General features: G+C 37.6%; 1 protein-coding gene across 1 annotated transcript in view; it reads left to right on the plus strand.

The window, feature by feature from the left end:
- Positions 1-22,723, plus strand: part of LOC150089465 (uncharacterized) — a 1,372,165-nt gene that overhangs the window by 151,838 nt on the left and 1,197,604 nt on the right. Inside the window, exon 7 of the mRNA XM_090389992.1 lies at positions 8,026-8,088. Within this exon, the coding sequence (XP_090246118.1) occupies positions 8,026-8,088 (63 nt within the window). The remainder of the gene's footprint in view (positions 1-8,025; positions 8,089-22,723) is intronic.

Below are 22,723 nucleotides of genomic sequence, written 5' to 3' on the forward strand. Positions count from 1 at the left end.
TAACCCTCTATGGGGTTCTCAACAACTTGACTGCAGAGGGAAAATAATTGAGAAATTCTTGGATAAACACAATCTAACTATTTTAAACACAGGTGATCACACATATGTTCATGTACCATCTGGCTCAAGCTCTGCCATTGACCTAACAGTATGTTCTCCAACAATATTTCCTCTCATAGACTGGACAGTTACTGACAACCCTCTTGGTAGTGATCACTTTCCGATCATCTGTAATTTCCTCCGATCAACAGAATTAGAACAATTTGGAAATTTGACAAGGCCAACTGGGCTAAATATCAAGAAATAGCTCATTTAGATTCCACTATCATTGCTACTGACAAGATCGATTCTGCAGTAAGCTATATCACAGAACGAATAATGACAGCCGCTGAATCCGCTATCCCGAAATCATCATTTAAAATCCGACTCCATCCAAAAATGTGGTGGAACGAAGCATGTAGCATTGCTAAAAGAGAAAGAAATAAATCCTGGAATCAGTTTAGAAAACATCCAACCACAGCCAACCTCCTACAGTTTAAAAGAGCAAGGGCTAAGGCTCGTTATATAAGACGGATAAGTAAAAAAGAAGCATGGGCATGCTATGCTGCCACAATAAACAGATTCACAGATACTGCTACAGTCTGGAAAAAAATCAAACGTATCAATGGCAAATACCCACTTGTTACTTCCCCGATTCTATTTCTGAAAGGAAAGGAAATTTCTGAACCCGAAGAACTTGCTAATGCATTTGGCTCGTCTTTTGAATCACTCTCAGCTGTTTCCGCCTATGAACCAGCCTTTCAGATGCTAAAACGCGATACAGAAAAGTATAAACTGAATTTTAATACCGCTCTCCAACATTCATACAATCTGCCGTTGACCATAACTGAATTGCTTAATGCGCTCACAAAAGTGAAAAACAGTGCTCCAGGTCCTGATGGAATTTATTACTCAATGATTTCCCATTTAAGTGAAAGATCATTAAGTGCTCTCTTACTACTCTATAATAGAATTTTCTTAGAGGAATATTACCCCACCAGCTGGTGCCATTCTTATGTGCTAGCCTTCCCGAAACCAGGAAAAGACCACACAGATCCAAAAAACTATCGACCTATCTCCTTAACAAGTTGCTTGGGAAAAACAATGGAAAAAATACTTAACACCCGACTAACGTGGTATTTCGAAACTCAAAACATTCTGAGTCCAAGCCAGTATGGTTTTCGGAGAAGTAGATCGACGCTCGATCTCATTATCAAAGCAGAAGAAAATATTCGGAACGCCTTTCTAAGAAATGAGCACTTTGTTATGATATGCATTGACATCGAGAAAGCATTTGATACAACTTGGCGTTATGGGATTCTTCGGGACTTACATAAATCTGGTCTTCGGGGTCATCTCCCGAAATTCATTCAGAACTTCCTATCTAACAGATCCTTCCAAGTCCTCTACCACTCGTCACTTTCTGGCACATATGTTTAAGAAGAGGGAGTTCCCCAGGGCTCAGTGCTGAGTGCAACACTTTTTGCCATCAGGATCGATTCTATAACTAATAGTATACCTAACACAGTTGATGCATACCTGTATGCTGATGACCTTGCCATCTCATGTCATTCTCAAAATATTCGACTTATCGAGAGACAACTACAAGTCACCATTAATAGAATAGTCTCTTGGGCCAAAAACAATAGCTACAGAATTTCTAAACCGAAAACAACTGCAGTACACTTCTGTCGTAAACGTACATTGCATCCTGATCCAAACCTTCAGTTAGACTCCCATTGTATTACATTTCAACCAAGCACTCGTTTTCTTGGTATAATACTTGATAAAAAATTAAACTTCCTTGAACATATAAAATATATTCGTACCAGCTGTCTTAAGAAACTAAATATTCTCAGAGTAATCTCCTCTATGTCATGGGGTGCAGATCGGTACATGTTGCTACATTTATACCGCTCATTAATTAGATCCCGCTTAGACTATGCATCTCCTGCATACACCTCAGCCAGGCCAAGTGTACTGAAATGGCTTGATCCCATTCATCATAGTGCACTTCGAATAGCACTGGGTGCCTTTCGTACATCTCCCATTTTAAGTCTATATACGGAAGCCAATGAACCGCCGCTAGACCTTCGGCGACAAATTCTTCTCCTAAATTATGCCGCAAAAATCAGCAGCTTTCCACATCATTCGATATGGCAATATCTCTTCAGACCAAAATGGGAAAACCTCTATCGTACTAAATCACGTCTCAACAAACCATCTGGCATTAGGCTTCAAGCTCTAAACACTAGCTGGGGACTCAACATGAATAACATAATGCAGGATACTAGCATGCAAATCCAGCCATGGCAAATACCCACGATAGATATTGAAAAATACTATCAGAAATGGGGAAAGAATAATCTTCCAGATATTAACATCAGACAATTACATCTGGCCCACTCAATTCAGTTTAGCAGTTACGTGCAGCTATATACAGATGGATCCAAGACTGCTAGTAAAGTTGGTACAGCTGTAGTCCTGCCAGATGCTATCATCGCCAAACAGCTCCCCTCAGAATGTAGTAATTATACTGCTGAGTTGTATGGTATTTTACTAGCCCTGGAGAAAATAAAAGAAGCCTCATATACTCAATCCATAATATATACCGATTCATTAAGTTCCGTGAATTGTATGCAATGTAAACGCCCCAACAGTCATCCTCTGGTACAACAAATCTGGACTCAGTTAATGGCAATTCATGCACGTGGTCACCGCATAATTTTTTGTTGGATTCCTGGTCACTCTGCAATCCCGGGAAATGAACAGGCAGATTTAGCTGCCAAAAATGCTTCAAATCCTATTTCTTCCAATTTCAGGACACCTTATGTTGACTTTAAATCCATTATACAGCAGACCTCTAAAGAACAGTGGAAACATATATGGGAAAAAGAAACAAATAATAAACTTTTTGAAATAAAGAAAGAACCCAAACAGTGGCGATCCAGTCTAAGGGAAAATAGAAAAGAAGAAACTGTACTAGCGCGACTGCGCATTGGTCACACATACCTCACTCACAGTTATTTATTAAGAAAGGAAGATGCCCCACAATGCAGTAACTGTTCATGTCCACTCACTGTAAAGCATATCATTATTGAATGCCCAATATATATAAGAGAACGAAAAACTGCTTTCTCTTTACTTTTCAAAAATTGCAATCAATTAACACTACGTAATGTTCTATAAGATCGTCAAGATATGGATGACGTTTTTATTTTCCTAAAATTGATTGATAAATATCACCTTGTTTAAATTTTTATCAGAATCAGCCTCAACAACAAAGATATACTAGTTAGAAATCAGTGCATTATAGCCACAGTTGCTGATGCACCAACAAACCTAACAACAACAACAGCTCCAATTTGTACAGTAGTCTTCCATGCACAAGTGTCAAAAGCTTTCCTTAAATCCAAGTATATGATATCGAAATTGTTTTTTGCATCCAGTTCCTTTGTAACCACATCATAGTATCCAATCAAATTTGTCAGACAAGACTTTTCCTTAACAAACCCATGCTATGTCTGAATTATTGCTGCAGTCTTGTCTAGATGATCCTGCAATGCATCTTTAACCAGTGACTCCATTATTTTACCCAGAGCATAAGGCTAAACTAAGTAAAAAAAAAAAAAAGTAAAGTGCAGCCATTATCAACCCACTGCAGGATGGAAGCCTCCTCAACAATTCATGCTGAGGGAAATGGATCATAATCTGCCACGCTGGTCCAGTGCGGGTTGGCAGATCGACCGTATTCAGCAGGCAGGGGCTTGAACCCCGGTCTACTCAAAGAGCGTGTGCTACTGCACTCCCACTCCTGCCCACTCGGCTACGGAGGCCGTCTCTAACTGGTCTGTAATTACTCATGCCACCCTTCGATCCCTCCCTTTGTGAATTGGGGATACATTTGCACATCTCCAGTCCGTGGGGACTTCCCCTGAGTACAAGGATGCTCTCATAATTATGGCTAAGGGGTTTGCTTAGTTCCTTTGCCGACTCCTTTAATATAACTGGATAGAACCCACCCACCACAGGTGCCTTTCTTATGTTTAACTTCAACAATTTCTCCTCCACTTTGCCCTCAGTTATTTCAAAATCATTAAGCACCCTGCTACAATTTGATAACCTTCTGGCATTTTCAATCCTTAATAACTCCTCATATGTGAATGTAGATGCAAAATACTCATTTAGTTTGTTTGCTATCTGAGCAGGGTCATCAACAGTCGAACTATTGATATCAAGTGGACCAATTTGATTCATCCCATTCCTTTTTGAGTTTATATAAGTAAAGAACTCTTTGCTGTTTTTCTTAGCATCCTTTGCCAAAGATTTCTCGTAATCTGCTTACGCCTGCCTAACATCCTTTGTGACTTGATTACAGACTAGCTTATATCTGCCCTAGGCTTCTGTGTCGCCTGATAATTTATATGCATTCCATGCAATTTTCTTCTCTGCTAAGTCTCATTAGTTCATTTGACAACCATTTAGGCCTAAACCATGAACAATAGTTCTTAATAGGTATGAAAAGTTTAGTAGCTTCCACAATTAATTCCTTGAATGCTTCCCACTTAGAATTTGCTGTTGGTAACATCATCAGTTGATCACACTGTACAGAATTTAAAAACTGTCTGAGACCACTGTAGTCACCTTTACGGAAGGAAAAACCCTTTCCTTTACCCCTGATGGTAATTATATCTTTAAGTAAATCCCACATCAGTACACTGTGATCACTGCCACCTAGTGGTTCCTTTATCTGCAAATTCTTAATACACGAATGATCAGTTTTTGAGACTTAGAAGTATCTTTTGAAGTTGTTGACCAAGCAACTTACTTGTAAGGTGGTGAGGGCACTGTGTGTTAAATGTTTTTTTGCAGAAAACCTTCCCCCACTAATAAAAATGGCTTGTATTAGCATATGCTAAGCCTAGACAGAAACATATGCTTAGAAACAGTTATGTTTATACTTAAGCAAGATTGAAACTGATTAAGGTCTTTCATTTTCGAGTTTATTAACTCCACTGTTCTCATAATTAGGTGGTTGTTTATGTAGCCATTTATAATTTTTGCATCTGAACATAATGCTTGGTGATTTCTAATTTGTAAATTTTTTTCATTTATTGTGGATACTTCTGATTTTTGTTAACCATACTAATGAGTATAATGAGCAATTGTGCAGAGAAATAGTGGGCCAGTAAATTAGAGTGTCTTATAATGGGGGATTTTAAGTTACCGGATATTGACTGGAATTTGTGGGTTGGTCACTCACACACTAGCAAGGCTTTTGTGGATTTATTGGATGATTATTTTCTACATCAGCATGCTCGGGAGGCAACTAGAGGGAGTAATACTCTTGATCTAATTATCAGTAATGATTCTTCATGCATAAAGAATTTGCAGATAAAGGAACCACTACGTGGCAGTGATCACAGTGTGCTGAAGTGAGATTTACTCAAAGAGGTAACTACCATCAAGGGTAAAGGGAAGGGTTTTTGCTTTCGTAAAGGTGACTACGGTGGTCTGAGACAGTACAAAATGTATTTAAATTTGTATTTAAATTCTGTACGGTGGAACAGAAATTTGTATTTAATTTGTATTTAAATTCTGTACGGTGGAACCAACTGATGTTGTTACCAACAGCAAATTGAAAATGGGAAGAAATCAAAGAATTAATCTTGGAAGCAACTAGGCTTTTCTTACCAACAAAGAAATATTGTTCAAGATTTAGGCCTAAATGGATGTCAGATGAACTAATTAGACATGTGAGAGAGAAGAAAAATGCATGGGATACATATAAATTAACATGTGACACTGAAACCTATGATAGATATAAGCTGGTCTGTAACTAAGTTACAAAGGAGGTTAGGCAGGCAAAGGCAGATTACGAGAAATCTTTGGCAAAGGATGCAAAGAAAAACAGCAAAGAGTTCTTTACTTATGTAAACTCGAGAAGGAAGGGGATGAATCAGATTGGTCCACTTGATATCGATGGTTAAACTGTTGATGATCCTGCTCAGGTAGCTAACAAACTAAATGAATATTTTGCATCGACATTCACACATGAGGAGTTATTCAGGGAGGGGAATGCCAGAGGAGTATTCAAATCTGGCAGTAAGCTAGATAATCTTGTAATAACTGAGAGTAAAGTGGAGGAGAAATTGTTTAAGATAAACACAAGAAAGGCACCTGGGGTGGATAGAATCTATCCAGTTATATTAAAGGAGGTGGCAAAGGAAGTAAGCAAACTCTTAGCCATAATTACGAGAGCTTCCCTGGACTCAGGGGAGGTACCCAAGGACTGGAGATGTGCAAATGTGACCCCAATCCACAAAGAAGGATCAAAGGGAGACACATGTAATTACAGACCTGTTAGTTTAACTTCTATTCCACAGAAATTAATGGAGACACTGGTTAAAGAAGCATTGCTGGATCATCTAGAGAAGACTTCAGTTATAGCTGGGACACAGCATGGGTTTGTTAAGGGGAAGCCTTGTCTGACTAATTTGATTGGATACTATGATGTAGTCACAAAGGAACTGGATGCAAAGAATAACTTTGATATCATATATTTGGATCTTAGAAAAGTCTTTGATACTGTTGCACAAATTGGAGCAGTGGCATTGGAGGCAAATTACTGCTACGGATAAAGGGATGGTTGAGTTGGAGAAGACAGAGAGTGGTAATCAATGGACACTGCTCTTCGTGGACTAATGTTTTTAGTGGAGACCCTCAGGGTTCATTGTTGGGTCCATTGTTGTTTTCTGTATTTATAAATGATATTGATGATGGTATATCAGGCTTAATGTTTGCAGACGATATGAAGGTTGGCAGAGTTGTTAATGACACTAATGACAGTACATTGCTACAACAGGATCTAGAAAAGTTGAGCAGATGGGCTGAGAGGTGGCAAATGAAGTTTAACATTGACAAATGTAAAGTATTACATATGGGAAACAGTAATCCCTGAGTAACGTATCAACTCTGTGGTACCACGCTAACAGTGGTAGAGAATGAAAAGGACCTGTGGGTAATTGTGCAGGCAGATATGAAGTTTTTTGAGCAGTGCAGACAGTCTGCAAGAGTAGCTCATGGTGTCTTTTCAATGATATACAGGAATTTTTCTAGCAGGGATAAGGAGGTGATTTTCCCCTTGTATAAGGCAATGGTCAGACCACACCTTGACTACTGTATACAGGTCTGGAGGCCTCATTTTAAGAAGGATGTAGAGATTTTGGAATGAGTACAGAGAAGGGCAACAAGATTAGTGAATGGAACAAAGGGTTGCTCTTATGAAGAAAGGCTTAAGTTTTGTAAATTGCAGTGTGTGGAGACTAGGCACCTGTTAGGTGATCTGATAGAGGTGTATGAAGTCTTCAATGGTTTGAGCATGCTCAATTCCTCTTGCTCAGAATAATCGCCTGAGAGGGCATAAATTCAATTTGAGGAAAGACGGTTGTAGGATAGATGTGCGGAAGTTTGCCTTTAGCCAACTGGTGGTTGATTGCTGGAACAAACTTCAATCTTTTGTTGTAGAAGTTGATAGCTTAAATAGATTCAAGGCAGAACTTGACAAACATTTGGAGCAAGTGGATGGGTGAAATTAAGGTTTTTTTTTTTTTTTTTTGGCTGATGCTATATATGCTTGCTTTCTTGCATCATGTGCCTTTGCTAATGCTAATGCTATTAATTAATTGAAGTGATTCATTGCCCACTCTACTAAAGTATTTGTTGAACCTGGCTACTAGTCAAAATAAAACACAATGAATTGATTACTGTAATGATAATTTTCTTTTGGGAATCTGAGGCTTAAATTCATTTTGGGACAAAAAATATCCACTCTTAAGATGTTAATCTGCAAAGTGGATAATAAAAGATATCTTGTATTGAACTCTTATAAAGTATAACTGAAGTTTATTTTATTTTTGTTTTTGAAAAATGCTAGTAAATTTTAATTTTGTATTGCATGTAACTGAAGAAAAGTTTTGTGTACAGGGACCACCTGGATCAAGAGGATACCCTGGACCTCCTGGGCCACCTGGCCCCAAAGGAGAAAAGGTAATTTTTCTACAAAGAATGTAGAAAGCACATTTTCAAATAGTTTTCAAAATATTCACTAAACAGTTTTCAATAAAATCTCATTAATTTGATAATGGATAATTCAGTTATTACTGCATAATCTGGAGTCACTAATATCTTCCTATCCAGGAAGAATTCATTTTGTATACTTTATAATCTAAAATTCCTAAGGCTGCTCCAGTTTCTGATCCTTCTAAATGATATTGATAAAGGATGTGATGTATAAAAGTTACATACATAGGCTTCAGGAATTGTCAGTTGAGTGCAATTTTCCATGTTAAACATTGCACTTTGTGCTATGTTTTACTTAGAAAATAGATTGTAGATGATCTCAGTCACAATAATTGGTTGACATTACCTAGTCTTATGATATCAGTTGAATGACAGAGCTTAAGATTATGCAACAAGTATTAGTATTGGCAAAATAATTCAGGGAAGCAAAACATTATACAGTACCAGGCAAAAAAAAAAAAAAAAGAAAATCACTTAATTTGTCTATTTCTCATAATATCTTGCTCAAACCTTCTTTGGTTTGAGTAAATTTGATGTATTTGTTCTTTACTTGCCTTTGTAATTGCTTAAAAAACAACAGTAGACTTCTGCTGGCATTGTGTTGTATCGATAAGAATGTTCAAATTTTGCTGCCATTGTTTTAGTATCAATATAGCAGATACCGGATGTTTCTCATTGCTTTGTAGCAGTGTAATCAGTGTCAGAAGAGGTTTATAAACTGTAATTTATAGCATTACATATGTGTTATAATAACTTAACTTTATCATGTAATCTGTAACATACAACATTAATATTCGTAGAGTTTTTAGTATCAGTGATTAGGTGTAGATATAGTATCACAAATAGGTCGCTTGAGAGCTTGAATCACGTAGGTTGGCAATAGATAGTTAACTAGGTGGTAGATGACTCTCATCAACCGGTGAAATACCACCACTTTGCTTATTGGAGGCTTGAAATGGTGGAACCCATGTTTAGTCTCTAGAGCTAAGTTCTGGTCAACCCTTCCCAATCTCTTCCATCATGCAGTATGATTGATGACTTTTGAGGTTATGATGAACGTCGTGGCGAGATCCAATATTCCTTACATTTCGAGGGTACAGCTCTAAAACGGTGTTTGCAGGCTGGCCGCTACTTAGTACACCGGACCGAACCTATTGGTAACTCTCTAGGAGGCTTCCGGACCAGCTAGTATATAATCTTGCTAATGTGTATGCGGGGAGCATTGTCAAGGCCACGTTATGTCAAGAATCTGGGTATATTCTTACCACGTGTATGCCATATCCAAAAATTTCATTACTTCATACAGCATGTCCCACCCACTTTTTCTTACTATTGAATACACCATGAATTGTCAAACTAATAGAGCAAGCTTATCTGCGAAAAGATCTAAACCTCCCAAGGACTTCCTAATTCATTTCACAAATATACGTGGTCTCAATTCTAATCTCAACGATGTCCATTTCCACTTACAGTCTGCCAAACCCCATGTACTTTTTCTGACAGAATCTCAGTTATCGGTTGATTCAACTACTGCTCATCTGAGATGCCCAAATTATTCGCTGTATGATTCCTTTCGCCTCAAAGGTGGTACTTGTGCATATGTCCGTTCTGATATTCCCTGTCAGAGACTTGGCAATTTGGAATCTCCTCTCTTTGATCTTCTCTGGCTTAAAATCTCTCTACCTCATCGTGTCAAATTCATCTGTTGTCTGTACCGTTCTCCCAACTCCACTAATCACTTGGAGCTCTTTGACTTCCTCTCTTTGCAACTTGACTTTCTCCCGTCCAACTTTCCTAACAGTGAGGTAATTTTCATTGGTGATTTTAATGTTCACAACTCCAGCTGGCTTCCGTTTTCTAGTCACATCGATCCAGCAGGTCAAGATGCTGAGGCTTTTGCAATTACTAATGACCTAGCACAGATTATTCATTTACCTACAAGAATACCGGACAATCCTAATCATACAGCCAATACGCTTGATCTTTTTCTCACAAACAACCCTTCTAAGTTCACGGTCGAAGTGAGAGGTCCTTTAGGCACTTCAGATCATAACTTGTTGATTGTCTCTTCTCCAATGGAACCCTTATCTCACGGCTATTCCCAACCTCGTGTTGTTTGGCATTACAAGAATGCAAAATGGGATGACCTGCGAGACTTCTTTTCTTCTTTTCCTTGGTCGGATTACTGTTTCAAAACTTCTGATGTCAACGTTTACTCAGATCGTGTCTGTGAAATTATTCTTGTAGGATGGAATCCTTTATCCCACACTCCACTTTAAAATCTCGTCCTTTATCTAAACCTTGGTTTTCCAATAAATGTGCTAAGGCTGTCCAAGAGAAGAATGTTGCATATCGTAATTGGCTTGTTTATAATTCTTCAGTTTCATTTTCTGCCTACACCAAAGCTCGCAACAATTGTAAAGCAGTTATTAATCAGTGCAAACTAGAGTTTGAACAGGCTAAGAGTAGAAAACTTGCTTCTTGCCCTAATGGTAGCCGAGCATTCTGGTCTCTTGCCAAAGCTATTGGCAGCAACTGTTGCCCATCTCTGCTCCCACTTCTGTCCAAACCAGATGGTTCTGTTGTCACTTCAGCCAAGGATAAAGCTGGCCTGCTAGCATCCCATTTTTCTTCCAGCTCATGTATTAAAGATCTTGGTAAAACACCTCCCACCATTCCCGACACGCTCCATTCAATTCAATGCCTCCTGTGGTCTTCCGTCAAAAGGATATCAGAAGGATTTTGATGAATCTTGATGCTAAGAAAGCTCCAGGTCCTGATGGTATTTCTCCACTTGTTCTCAAAACCTGTGCTCCTGAACTTACTCCTATTCTTTGCCGCCTTTTTTCACTTTCTTATTCCAAAGGTGTTTTTCCTTCTGCTTGGAAATTTGCTCATATCCAGCCAGTTTCTAAAAAGGGTGACAAATCCCTCCCATCCAATTATCGTCCCAGTAATGGAGAAATCAATTAACCGCCAACTCTTAAGCTACCTAGAAACCTTCCATCTGCTCAACGATTGCCAGTATGGATTCCGTCAGTGTCGATCCACTGGTGATATTCTGGCTTATGTTACCCATTTATGGTCTAATTCAATGGAAAGGTTCGGTGAAACACAAGTAGTTGCTCTTGACATCTCAAAGGCTTTTGATCGTGTTTGGCATAAAGTCTTCCAAACAAGCTTCCATCTTATGGTTTGCCAACTGTTTTTAGTAATTGGTTATCCAGTTTTCTCTCTGATCGCTCACTGAGGGTGATGGTAGATGGCTCTGTCTTCTAACTTCTCCACTAATGCCGGTGTCCCCCAAGGTTCAGTTCTTTCCCCCACTCTTTTCCTCTTGTATATCAATGACCTTCTTCCCTTGACTGGAAATCCTATCCATAGTTTTGCCGATGATAGCACATTGCATTCCACTTTCCATTTTGAGAAACCTTGTCCTGCTCAGTCAGCTTCAACTTCTCGAAAATCTGCTACCAATTCCTTAAATGCCGATCTTCAGGTAATTCTCCAGTGGGGCAAAGACAACTTAGTTGATTTCAACCCTTCTAAAACTCAGTCTTGTCTTATATCTCGCAAAAAGGATTCTTCTGCTCCTATGCTTATGTTTAGTGACACTCTGATTTCTAGGCAAAATGATATATCTCTTTTGGGGATTACCCTGACTTCTAATCTCTCTTGGCACAAGCACATTACAAATATTGCTTCCTCTGCATCTAAAAAACTTGGTTTTCTCTTTCGCTCTCGGCGTTACTTTTCTTCCAAACAGCTGCTCACTCTGTATAAATCGCAAATCTGCCCTGCCATGGAATATTGTTCCCACATCTGGGGTGGTGCCCCCAAAACCTCTCTCAGGCTTCTTGATTCCATTCAGAAGAGGGCATGTAGGTTAATTAATGATTCATCTCTAACAGAGTCTCTCCACTCGTTTTCTCATAGACATACTGTTTCTGCTGCATGCCTCTTCTACAGATACTTCCATGGGCACTGTTCTTCTGAATTGTCTTCTATAATTTCCGCTCTCTCTTTCAAAACAGTCTGAACTCGTGCCGCCACCAGCCAACATCCATTTACTGTCCATCTTCAAACTCACAGAACCAACTTTTCATCTTCCTCGTTTATTCATTCAACTGCCGTTTTCTGGAAAAACCTTCCTTCATACGTATTTCCTGAAAATTATAATCTACAGAAGTTCAAGTCCAATGTCAACAAATATCTTCTTTCGTCTTCTCAACTTCCAACCCAAGCACGGTACTAAGTACTATAGGTTCTAATACCTCTCGTGTTTGGGGTTCACATAAAAAAAAAAAAAATTCATTATCTATTATAACTACTTAGAATTGAAAAACGTAATGTTATAGTGTAATACATACAACTTAAACTGATAGGAAATATTAAATTCCTATAACGTAAACTTGGTAGGAGATATGAAATACTTTTACCATAAGCTTGATATTGAAATATATACATATATATATTCAGTGACATAAATTTCATATGATAACTAGTGCATAGTGTTAGTATTGCATCAGGATATAAGTTTAGTTTAGTATTTTTAATTATATTTAAGATAGTGGGAGTGCTGTAGCTTGGGGGAAAACTTAGGGGGGTTGTCCTCTGAATCACAGCCTTATGAAATGCACTGCTTGTTTGATGTTTATGGACCATTAGGAACAGGACATGGTATTGCCAAGGTGGATATCTTTGTTTGTGCTCGATGTAAAAAGTGTGAGGATGTTGGGCAAAAACTTGCCTTTGTTATGGGCCTTTATGAGAGTTTAAAGAGCAGGGTGGATGCACTTGAAGGATTTAAATTACTGGCCCACGAAGCTCTCAGCTGCTCACATCAATGCCAGAGCTTGCACTTGATCATCAGTCAAAACAGAGGCATCAACAAAGCAGAATGCGCTGGTCCCACAGGAGCTAGCTGTTGTTGGTGATTCTATTGTCAGGGAAACCGGAAATATATTGTGCAGAAAAGGTAGGTGGAATAGAACCAGGGTATGTCTGCCAGGGGGCAAAAGTTGATGACATTGTAGAGCAGATACCATCTTTTAAGGGCACAAAAGGTGATATTGTTGAACATGTTGGCACTAATGACATTAAGAGTATAAGATCTGCAGATTGACTTAACAAATACAAGATCGTACGTATAGCTTAGCTTAATATGATGAGAGCCTTGTCAATCAATTCGGTCCCCAGAAAGATTGTGCAATGCTCATCGGGTAAAATTTTTCTCAGTGTGGTCTGTGCTTGTTAACAGAAGAAACTGCTTTTGCAGGGATGGGATACACTTAAATAGAAAGGGTGCAAGAATATTTGCTGATGCTATCGAGGCAGTGTTAGGTGGTTTGGAAAACTGCTAGCTAGGGGCGAGCCACAGACTAATAGATTGACGGTAGCCACAGGCAGAGGTGAAAGAGATTATTACACTGCTTCTGTTAGAATAAGCAGCAGCCAGAAAAGCAAGGTGCTGGGGATTTCAAGAACTTCTGGGAGTCATCATCATTATTATTATTTATTATTATTATTAGCCATATAGTGCAAGGAAGCCTGAGGCTTATGCTATACCAGCCAAAAAAAATTCCCAAGTTACCCTGGTGTGTGTGTGTGTGTGTGTGTGTGTGTGTGTGTGTGTGTGTGTGTGTGTGTGTGTGTGTGTGTGTGTGTGTGAGAGAGAGAGAGAGAGAGAGAGAGAGAGAGTCAGAAGTAGAAAGGAATCATCAAGAAAGAAAGAGAAGAATGATGATATCCAACTCAGGACCCTGGGTGTGCCAAATCCATACTCACCAGATGTGAGCCCCTGAGGATATGGAACAAGTAAATATGTGGGCTGTATTCGGGTAACTAAGAGTAAGAACAGGTGCATGTGTACTTGCATGTACACCAATGCTAGGAGTATAGCAAATAAATTAGATGAATTTGAAGTACTGGTCAAGACATCAAAGGTGGATATTGTTGTGATATTAGAGACGTGGTGTCATATAGATATAAGGAATGCTGAATTTGAATTTGGGTAGTGCAAAGTGTACTTCCCAAGTTCAAAGTGTACACAGAGGATAGGATGGGAGAAGGCGTTATGCTGTTATTTAGGAATCACACAAAACCAAAGGCAATGCATCTAGTTGATATGGGTTGACAGTGCAATTTTGAGTCAGGTTGGTGTGACATAAGCACTGGGAAAGTAAAAATGGGAGTAGGAGTGTGTTATAGGTCTAATGACTCTGATGAGTACAATGAACAACTGTACAGAGAAATAGAGTGGGTTGGTAAATCAGAATGTCTTGTAATGGGGGATTTTAACTTTCCAGATATTGGCTGGAACTTGTGAGTTGATTATTTGCACATTAGCCAAGACATTTGTGGATTTATTGGATAACTGTTTTCAACAGCAGCATGTTCGAGAAGCAACCAGAGGGAGTAATACTCTTGATCTGATTATCATCAGTGATTATTCATATAATAAGAATCTGCAGGTAAAGGACCACGAAGTGGCAGTGATCAGTGTGTACTGATGTGGGATTTACTTAAAGATGTAACTACCATCAGGGCTAAAGGAAAGGGATTTTACTTTCATACAAGTGACTATGGTGGTTTCACCCAGTTTTTAAATTCTATACATTGGGACCAATTGATGATATTACCAACAGCAAATTCTAAATGGGAAGCATTCCAGGAATTAATCTTGGAAGCTACTAGGCTTTTCATACCAACTAAGAAATACAGTTCACGGTTTAGACCTAAATGGATATCAGATGAACTAATGAAACTCTTGGCAGAGAAGAAAAATGCATGGGATGCATGTAAATTATCAGGTTACACAGAAGCCTGTGGTAGATATAAGCTAGTTTGTGATGAAGTCACAAAGGAGGTTAGTCAAGTGAAGGCAGGTTACAAGAAATGTTTGGCAAAGAATGCAAAGAAAAACAGCAAAGACTTCTTTACTTATGTAAACTCTAGAAGGAAGGGATGAATCAGATTGGCCCACTTGATATCGATGCTCTGACTGTTGATGATTCTGCTCAGGTAGCTGACAATTTGAATGAGTATTTTGCATCTACTTTCACACATGAGGAATTCTGTAGGAGGTGGGGCTAGAAGTTGATAAAATTCTAACAGGGAGCTAAATGGTGGTAGATGACTTTCATCAACCGGTGAAATACCACCACTTTGCTTATTGGAGGCTTGAAGTGGTGAAACCCATGTTTAGTCTCTAGAGCAAAGTTTCCGGCATCCCCCTCCCCCCATACTTCTCTTTCATAAAAAAAAAAAAAAAAAAAAAAAAAAAAATGATTTTGTAATTGCTGAGAGCAAAGTGGAGGAGAAATTGTTGAAGTTAAACATAAAAAAGGCACCTGGGGTGGACGGGATCTATCCAGTTATATTATAGTTGGCAGTAAAGGAAGTAAGCAAAACTTTAGCCATAATTATGAGAGCATCCTTAGATTCAGGGGAGGCTCCCATGTACTGGAGAAGTGCAAATGTATCCCCAATGCACAAAGAGGGGATCAAAGGGGGGTGATATGAGTGATTAGTTTAACTTCTGTCCTGGAGAAAGTAATGGAGTAACTTGTTAAAGAAGCAATGCAGGATCATCTAGACAAGACTGCAATTATAGTGCAGACACAGCATGGGTTTGTTAAGAGGAAGTCTTGTCTGGCCAATTTGATTGGATACTACAATGTGGTCACACAGGAACTGGATGCAAAAAATAAGTTTGATATCATATACAGGTAGTTCCCGAATTTACGAGTTAATTTGTTCCTAGCGCGCGCACTTGAAAAGTGGGAATTTTTTACCCATAGACATAATGTTAAAAATTAATTTCAACAATGAAATTAATTAGCTAACTAGTTTATGTTTATGATTGATTTATCCAAAGAAATGAAAACAACCTGTAAAATCAAGCAAATTATAATAATAAAGAAATTATTTATGATTTACAAATGTTAAAAAATGTTTATTCTTCATCATCATCATCGACTAAATGTACACTTGTTGATCACTCATTATTGGCCCGGCACTGGTTGGTTTGTTGCACAAGGAGATGTCTTCTTCAGAAATGCTTCAAGAGGTGTTTATTTCCAAGATAATCTTCTCTTTTCTTTATAAATTTCAATAGCATGCATAAGCATTTTTTAACAAAATGCACAAATTGCAACTAATATGATTTGTGCGTAGTAACATGTTTACGAAGCTTAAAAAAAAAAAAAGGAATGAAGAGAAGATTCTTTAAATTTATTTATGTTTTTTATACGATTGAATATTTCAGTAAAGATTGAAACACATTTCACCATAATAACGTAAAAAACCCCACAATTTCAGCTATCGGTATTTTTGCAAATGCAATAACATCGAGTTTACTACCTGTTTATAATTGCTTGCAGTAACAGAAAAGCCCGATAAACCTGTTAATAATGCTGTTAGTTCAGTCATAAACTAACAGTATGGAAGTAGATGATCATTCAGACAATGATGACAAGCTTACAGTGCCAGAATCGTATACAAATGACACCCTGGAATCAGGATGCCTAGCATTTCCCAGATAAGAAAACCTAATTGGACTCTGCAATAATTTCTGTGACTTCAATGATTTGCTTATTCAGATTAATCCAGTGTCTGTATGCTTACAGGAGATTTCTCCTGAATTCCAGAATCCAGAAACGTGCTTTAGAAAAATATCACAAAGCCGCTCAGAATTGGTTTCTATAACAGAACATATGATAATGATGAAAGTGTAGTTTCTACCCGTTTGTAATTGCTTGCAGTAACAGAAAAGCCCAATAAACCGGAAAGTGTAAATTGTTTTTATTGTTTTATGGTCGTGATCTCTAGAAACGTGCTTTATAAAAATATCACAAAGCCGTTCAGAATTGGTTCTTATAACAGAACGTATGATAATGATGAAAGTGTAGTGCGTTTTAATGATTTTAATTGGTAACTAATACAATTTACACTATAAAACAACCTTTTAGAGATTTATATAGCAAAAATTTCAACTTCCGAGGTCGTGGAACGAACTACCAAAAAACAATGTTTTAATGGGTTCACATTACGATATTTTTACGATACGGTGGACCGGATTAATATCGTAAAGCAAAGTACACTGTATAGCTACATGTGTGGTTTGAAATGCGGTATTTATGAATGTTTAACATTAATTTTTTACAATGAATGTTCACATTTTCGATTTTGTTGATACTTGAAAAAAAAAAAAAACTCATAAAGAGGGAACTGCCTGTAGAGTAAGTCCCCGACTTACATAAGCCTGAGTTACGTAACTTTGGACTTACGTAAATTTTTTTTCACACAATTTTTTTTTTTAACGATTGTATAATTTAAAACAGTAAAAATAAAAAAATAAGCAATCAGTAATGACGAACACTGCACGCATAAATTGCACAAGTGAGATACGGAGTAACAAGTTTACGAAACTTAAAAAATAGGAATGAAGAGAAGATTCTGAAAATTTATTTATTTTTTTATATGACTAAAGATTTCAGTGAAGGGACGCACATTTCACCATAATAATGTAAAAACCCACAGAATTCCAGCTATTGGTATTATCGCAAATGCAATAAGATCAAGTTTACTATCCATTTATAATAGATTGCATTAACAGATAATCCCAATAAACCAGAAACTGCAAATTGTTTTATGGTAGTGACCTCAAGAAATGTGCTTTAGTAAAATGTGAGCTCGTGTGTGGTGATAATAGTGTTTCCACCTGAACCCTGTGAAGTTCTTTACAGAAAATTTCAATTTTACTTTATCCTGGTGCCGACTAAGGTAATAAGTGACAGCAGTACTAGTAAATCTACCAAGAAAAGGAAAGCGATCAATTTGGATCGCAAAATTAAAATAATAAGGATGTATGAAAATAGTCAAACATTAACGAGTATCATGCAAAATTTAGATTTGTCAGTGTCAACAGTGAGCACAATAATAAAGGACAAAGACAGAATATGAGAAGTGGTGAAGGGATTGCACCAATGAAGTCAACTATTATAACCATGGCTACGAAATACATATCTGTTTTTATTGTACAATAACATGCATTTTTTTCCTTCCTTTTATGTTTTCTTTTCTTATGTGCTGCTCCGGTGACTTCACCGCTGTCCCCAGATAAAGTGTTAATTAAACTAATTAAAAATGTATAACTATTTTTCTATATACAGGGTGATCCAAAAGTCAGTAAACAATTAAAGAATCGGTATTTCAGTGAATTTTGATGTATTGTAACGAGATTAGCGCAGAAATGCATAGAATTATGTGGGGTTTTTCCCGAAAGAATGTCAAAATTAGTTCAAAATATGTTCACCAGGTGGCACTGTACGATGAATGACGTTGCACAAGTGTCTGCTATAAAGGCACTGCAAGAACAATAGCTAAGCAGTGAACATTTCGGAAAGAAAAAGAAAATAAGCTAAGCGGTCATGTTATCATTACCGGATAAAGCACTGTTGGCGAAATGTTATTACCATAATGCTGAATCTGCAACTGCAGCTTTGCGATCTTTCTGTCAGCTGAAGGGTATGCGACGTGGTAAAGGACCAATGACTGTTGCAGGACATGATGATGATTAAGAAATTTGAGACAAGTGGTTCGTTACAAGATCGTCCACGAAGTGGAAGATCATCAACATGTGCTACAACTGTGGCTGCAGTTGTGGAAGACATGGATACTCTAATGGCATCATCATCACATAGAGAAGCAAGCTCTTGTGAAGTTTCACGTCAAACTGGCGTCCTGTATGGGAGTGTGTGGAGAGCACTAAGAGTAATCCTCCGTAGATATCCGTACAAAATTCAACGCCTTCAAGAACTTAGGCTTCCCAGTTTTGCAAAGTGGGAAGCATTTGCGTTATGGTCCTTTCAGCGAATTGAAGAACGTGACAACTGGCTGTCAAATGTTTTGTGGATGGATGAAGCCCATTTCACTCTCAATGGCACTGTAAACACACACAATTGATTAGCATTAGCATTAGCATTAGTAGAGGCATTTGATGCAAGAAAGCAAGCTTATGCAGCATCAGCCAAAAAAAAAAAAAAAAAAAAAAAAAACCACTTCCACTTCACCCCTCTGTTCGTTCAAAATACCTGTCCAGCTGAGCCTTAAACTTATTTAGGCTATCAACCTCCACCACAAGGGATGGAAGTCTGTTCCACCAACCAACCACCTGCTGGCTAAAGGCAAATTTCCGCACGTCTATCCTACATCTGTCTTTCCTCAATTTGAATTTATGCCCTCTCAGGTGATTTTTCTGAGCTAGAGGAAGAATCCCATCAGCATTGAGCATGCTTAAACCATTCAAGGCTTTATACACCTCTATCAGATCACCTCGCTGGTGCCTAGTCTCCAGACACTGTAATTTGCAAAACTTAAGCCTTTCTTCGTAAGAGCACCCAAATTGCAGAATTTGGGTGACGGAAAACCATTGAGCTTGCACGGAAACTCCATTGCATTAGTAAAAAGTAATGGTGTGGTGTGGATTCACCTCTTCTTTTGTTATAGGGCCGTTTTTCTTTCAGGGAATCAGTGGCTCTGGTTTGAAACTGTCACTGTTATGCTGACCTGTTATCCCTAGCCTGGGGGAAAGGCAAGCTTTGGATATTGTGACATTCATGCAGGATGGACACCACCCCATATTGCTTCTCCTGTGAAACAACTGTTACTCTCAACATTTGGAGAGAATCTTGTGATAAGCCGTCACTTTCAGCATGAATGGCCACCAAGGTCTCCAGACCTGATGCCCTGCGATTTTTGGTTATGGGGCTACCTGAAGTCACGGGTTTACAGAAATCACCCAACGTCATTGGCAATGCTAAAAGACTATACGACGGCAGGTATCAATGATACCTCCAGAAATGCTGTTTCATGCTGTCCATAACGTCGTTACTCGTCTTCAGGCAGTTCTCGACAATGAAGGCCACCACATTGAACATTTACTATAATGAGGTGCTTTGTGGTGTTACAGATCAAGCGCCACATGGTGGCATATTTGGAAATAATTTTGAAATTCCTTCGGAAAAAATCCCACGTAATTCTATGCACTTCTGTGCTAATCTTGTTACCATACATCAAAAATTCACTGAAATACCAATTCTTTAATTGTTTACTGACTTTTGGATCACCCTGTATATAAAAAATATATACTAATTTAAAATAAATAAAAAATACTAATACAGGGGATCCTCGTTATCCGAGGATAATTGGTTCCAGAAAATTCCATATAAAATGAATCCACTTAAAACGGGGACCAGTTTTCATAATATTTATTATTTAAATAAAACTAAATGCAACTAGGCATAATATTTTAAGAGTTTAAGATTCTATATCTGTATAATATCGGTGTAGATGCACCATAGACAACTCTTAAAGAAAAACTATGACAGTAGTGTGAAAAGCATCATTTCATCTGTATCTCCTATTGTGCTTCACAATGAGTTGCCTATGTATTGCACTACCTTGAATAAGTAACGCTTCACTAATAGAGAAGACTATTGTTACTTATTCTTGGTGGGCGCCACCACCCAGATAACATCGTTTCAAAGCTAGTTGGCTTTTCATTGGTGGGTGGCCAGGTAACCTGGTATTGCAAGTGAAGTGTTCAACTTCAAGGTATTGCAATACATGGGCAGCTCTTGTGAAGGATGAGTAGATATGGTGTTTCTAAACCGATATTATATAGTAATATTTATTATGTACTTGTACATCATAAAAACCTGGATGAAGGAACTGAAAAATGAGAAAATTATTTTATAGACATTTTTCATTATAATATGTTATACAATGTAAGGTTAAGTAAAGTTTATTGAACTTACACTATTTTTCAGTTGTACGAATAAAGAATGAATCCAGAGTTGTTTGTGTTTTTTTTTTCTTTTGTCATATTTTTTCAGATAAAATTGTGTCGTAGTATTTAGTTATGTCTAACTTTACGCTTAACATTTGTTGCACAATCATGAAGAAGATCGTTCTGACAAAAAATATTCAAGCGGTTGGTCAATTTTCTCAAGGAAAAAAGCCTGTATGTAACTAATACAGTAAACCCCCGCTATTCGCGGTATCTGTATTTGCGGTTTCGCGTATTCGCGATCGCCGATTTAATATAAAATGAAACCTAAAAAAATGTGAATTTTAAAGTGCCGTGAATATTTTCCGCCATAAAAAAACATGGAATTGGCTAAAATTATCTTTCCCGGTCAAAACAGCGTTTAGTGGGTGGGGGGAGAGGGGTAACAAAATCGCGAGTGTGGATGTTTCTCGCTAATCCTTGTTCAGTATGTGTTATGCGCTTGTCATGGACGGTTTGGTCGTTTGCTTTTAATTTATATGCTTATAAATTGAATAAATTTATCAATTTATAAATTGATATGCTTACAAAAGTGATAAATCTACTGTTTTGCAGTGTAAAACAGACTTTTTCGAGTGTGTTAACAGAAGAAAGTGCCTTTATTGTGGACAAGTTCTTTTTTACCCGTACAAAAATATGGCTACGAATAGCATTAGCATTAGTAGAGGCATATGATGCAAGAAAGCAAGCTTATTCAGCATCAGCCAAAAAAAAAAAAAAAAAAAAAAAAAAAAACAACCACTACTCCCATTTCACCCCTCCGTTCGTTCGAAATACCTGTCCAGCTGAGCCTTAAATTTATTTAGGCTATCAACTTCAACAACAAGCGATGGGAGTCTATTCCACAAACCAACTGCAACAAGGGAAATAACAAGGGAAATGTGAAAATATCAAGGAAGGTGATGACATTAGCGAATAAAATTGAGTTATTAGACAAAATTTCTAATGGTGAAAGTGTCTCTTCAGTGGCAAAACATTATAAAATCAATGAGTCAACGGTACGATCAATCAAAAAATCGGAAGAAAAAATCCGCCGTACTGTCTGTGAAAACACGCTAATTGCTTCAAAAATTTGCTCTGTAACTCATGATGTTAAATTAGAAAAAAATGGAAAAAGCTTTAAATCTGTGGATAGAAGACCGAACTCAAAATAAAATTCCATTAAGTTCACTTATCATTCGTGAAAAGGCAAAACTCCTTTATCAACACTTTAGCGAAACTGGTGATAGCACTGATGGGATAAGTTTTTTTTTAGCTAGCAAAGGCGCTGGAATGAAAGATTTGTTTGAAATTTCTAATAAATATTACATTTAATATTAAATTGTTTCTTATTTTCATTTCGATGCCATATGCTTGCATTTCACTATGTACTGTCTATGTACAGTCATATTATGAAGGTACATATAATACATAGACAAAATTTTAGACTAGTTTTTCCTATATATTTCATACTTTGGAACGGAACCCCTTTATTATTATGGGAGCCACAACTCAGTATTCGTGTTTTCGGTATTCGCGACATTTCTCAGGAACGTAACCCCCGCAAATAGCGGGGGTTTACTGTATATAAAAAATATATAACTAATATATAAAAAATATATAACCATTTTTATTCATTCTTCTGAGGATATTATGTGGTTTTTTGTAATTTTGGCATATCAGGGATATAATAGCAATATTTTATTAGTCATCCCCGGGTTATGTAAAACTCGATTTACGTAAGAAGTCCTGGAACGTATGTCGGGGACT

Source organism: Mastigoproctus giganteus, chromosome 2 (assembly GCF_048544385.1).
Source record: "Mastigoproctus giganteus isolate SK-2022 chromosome 2, ASM4854438v1, whole genome shotgun sequence".
NCBI lineage: Eukaryota > Metazoa > Arthropoda > Arachnida > Uropygi > Thelyphonidae > Mastigoproctus > Mastigoproctus giganteus.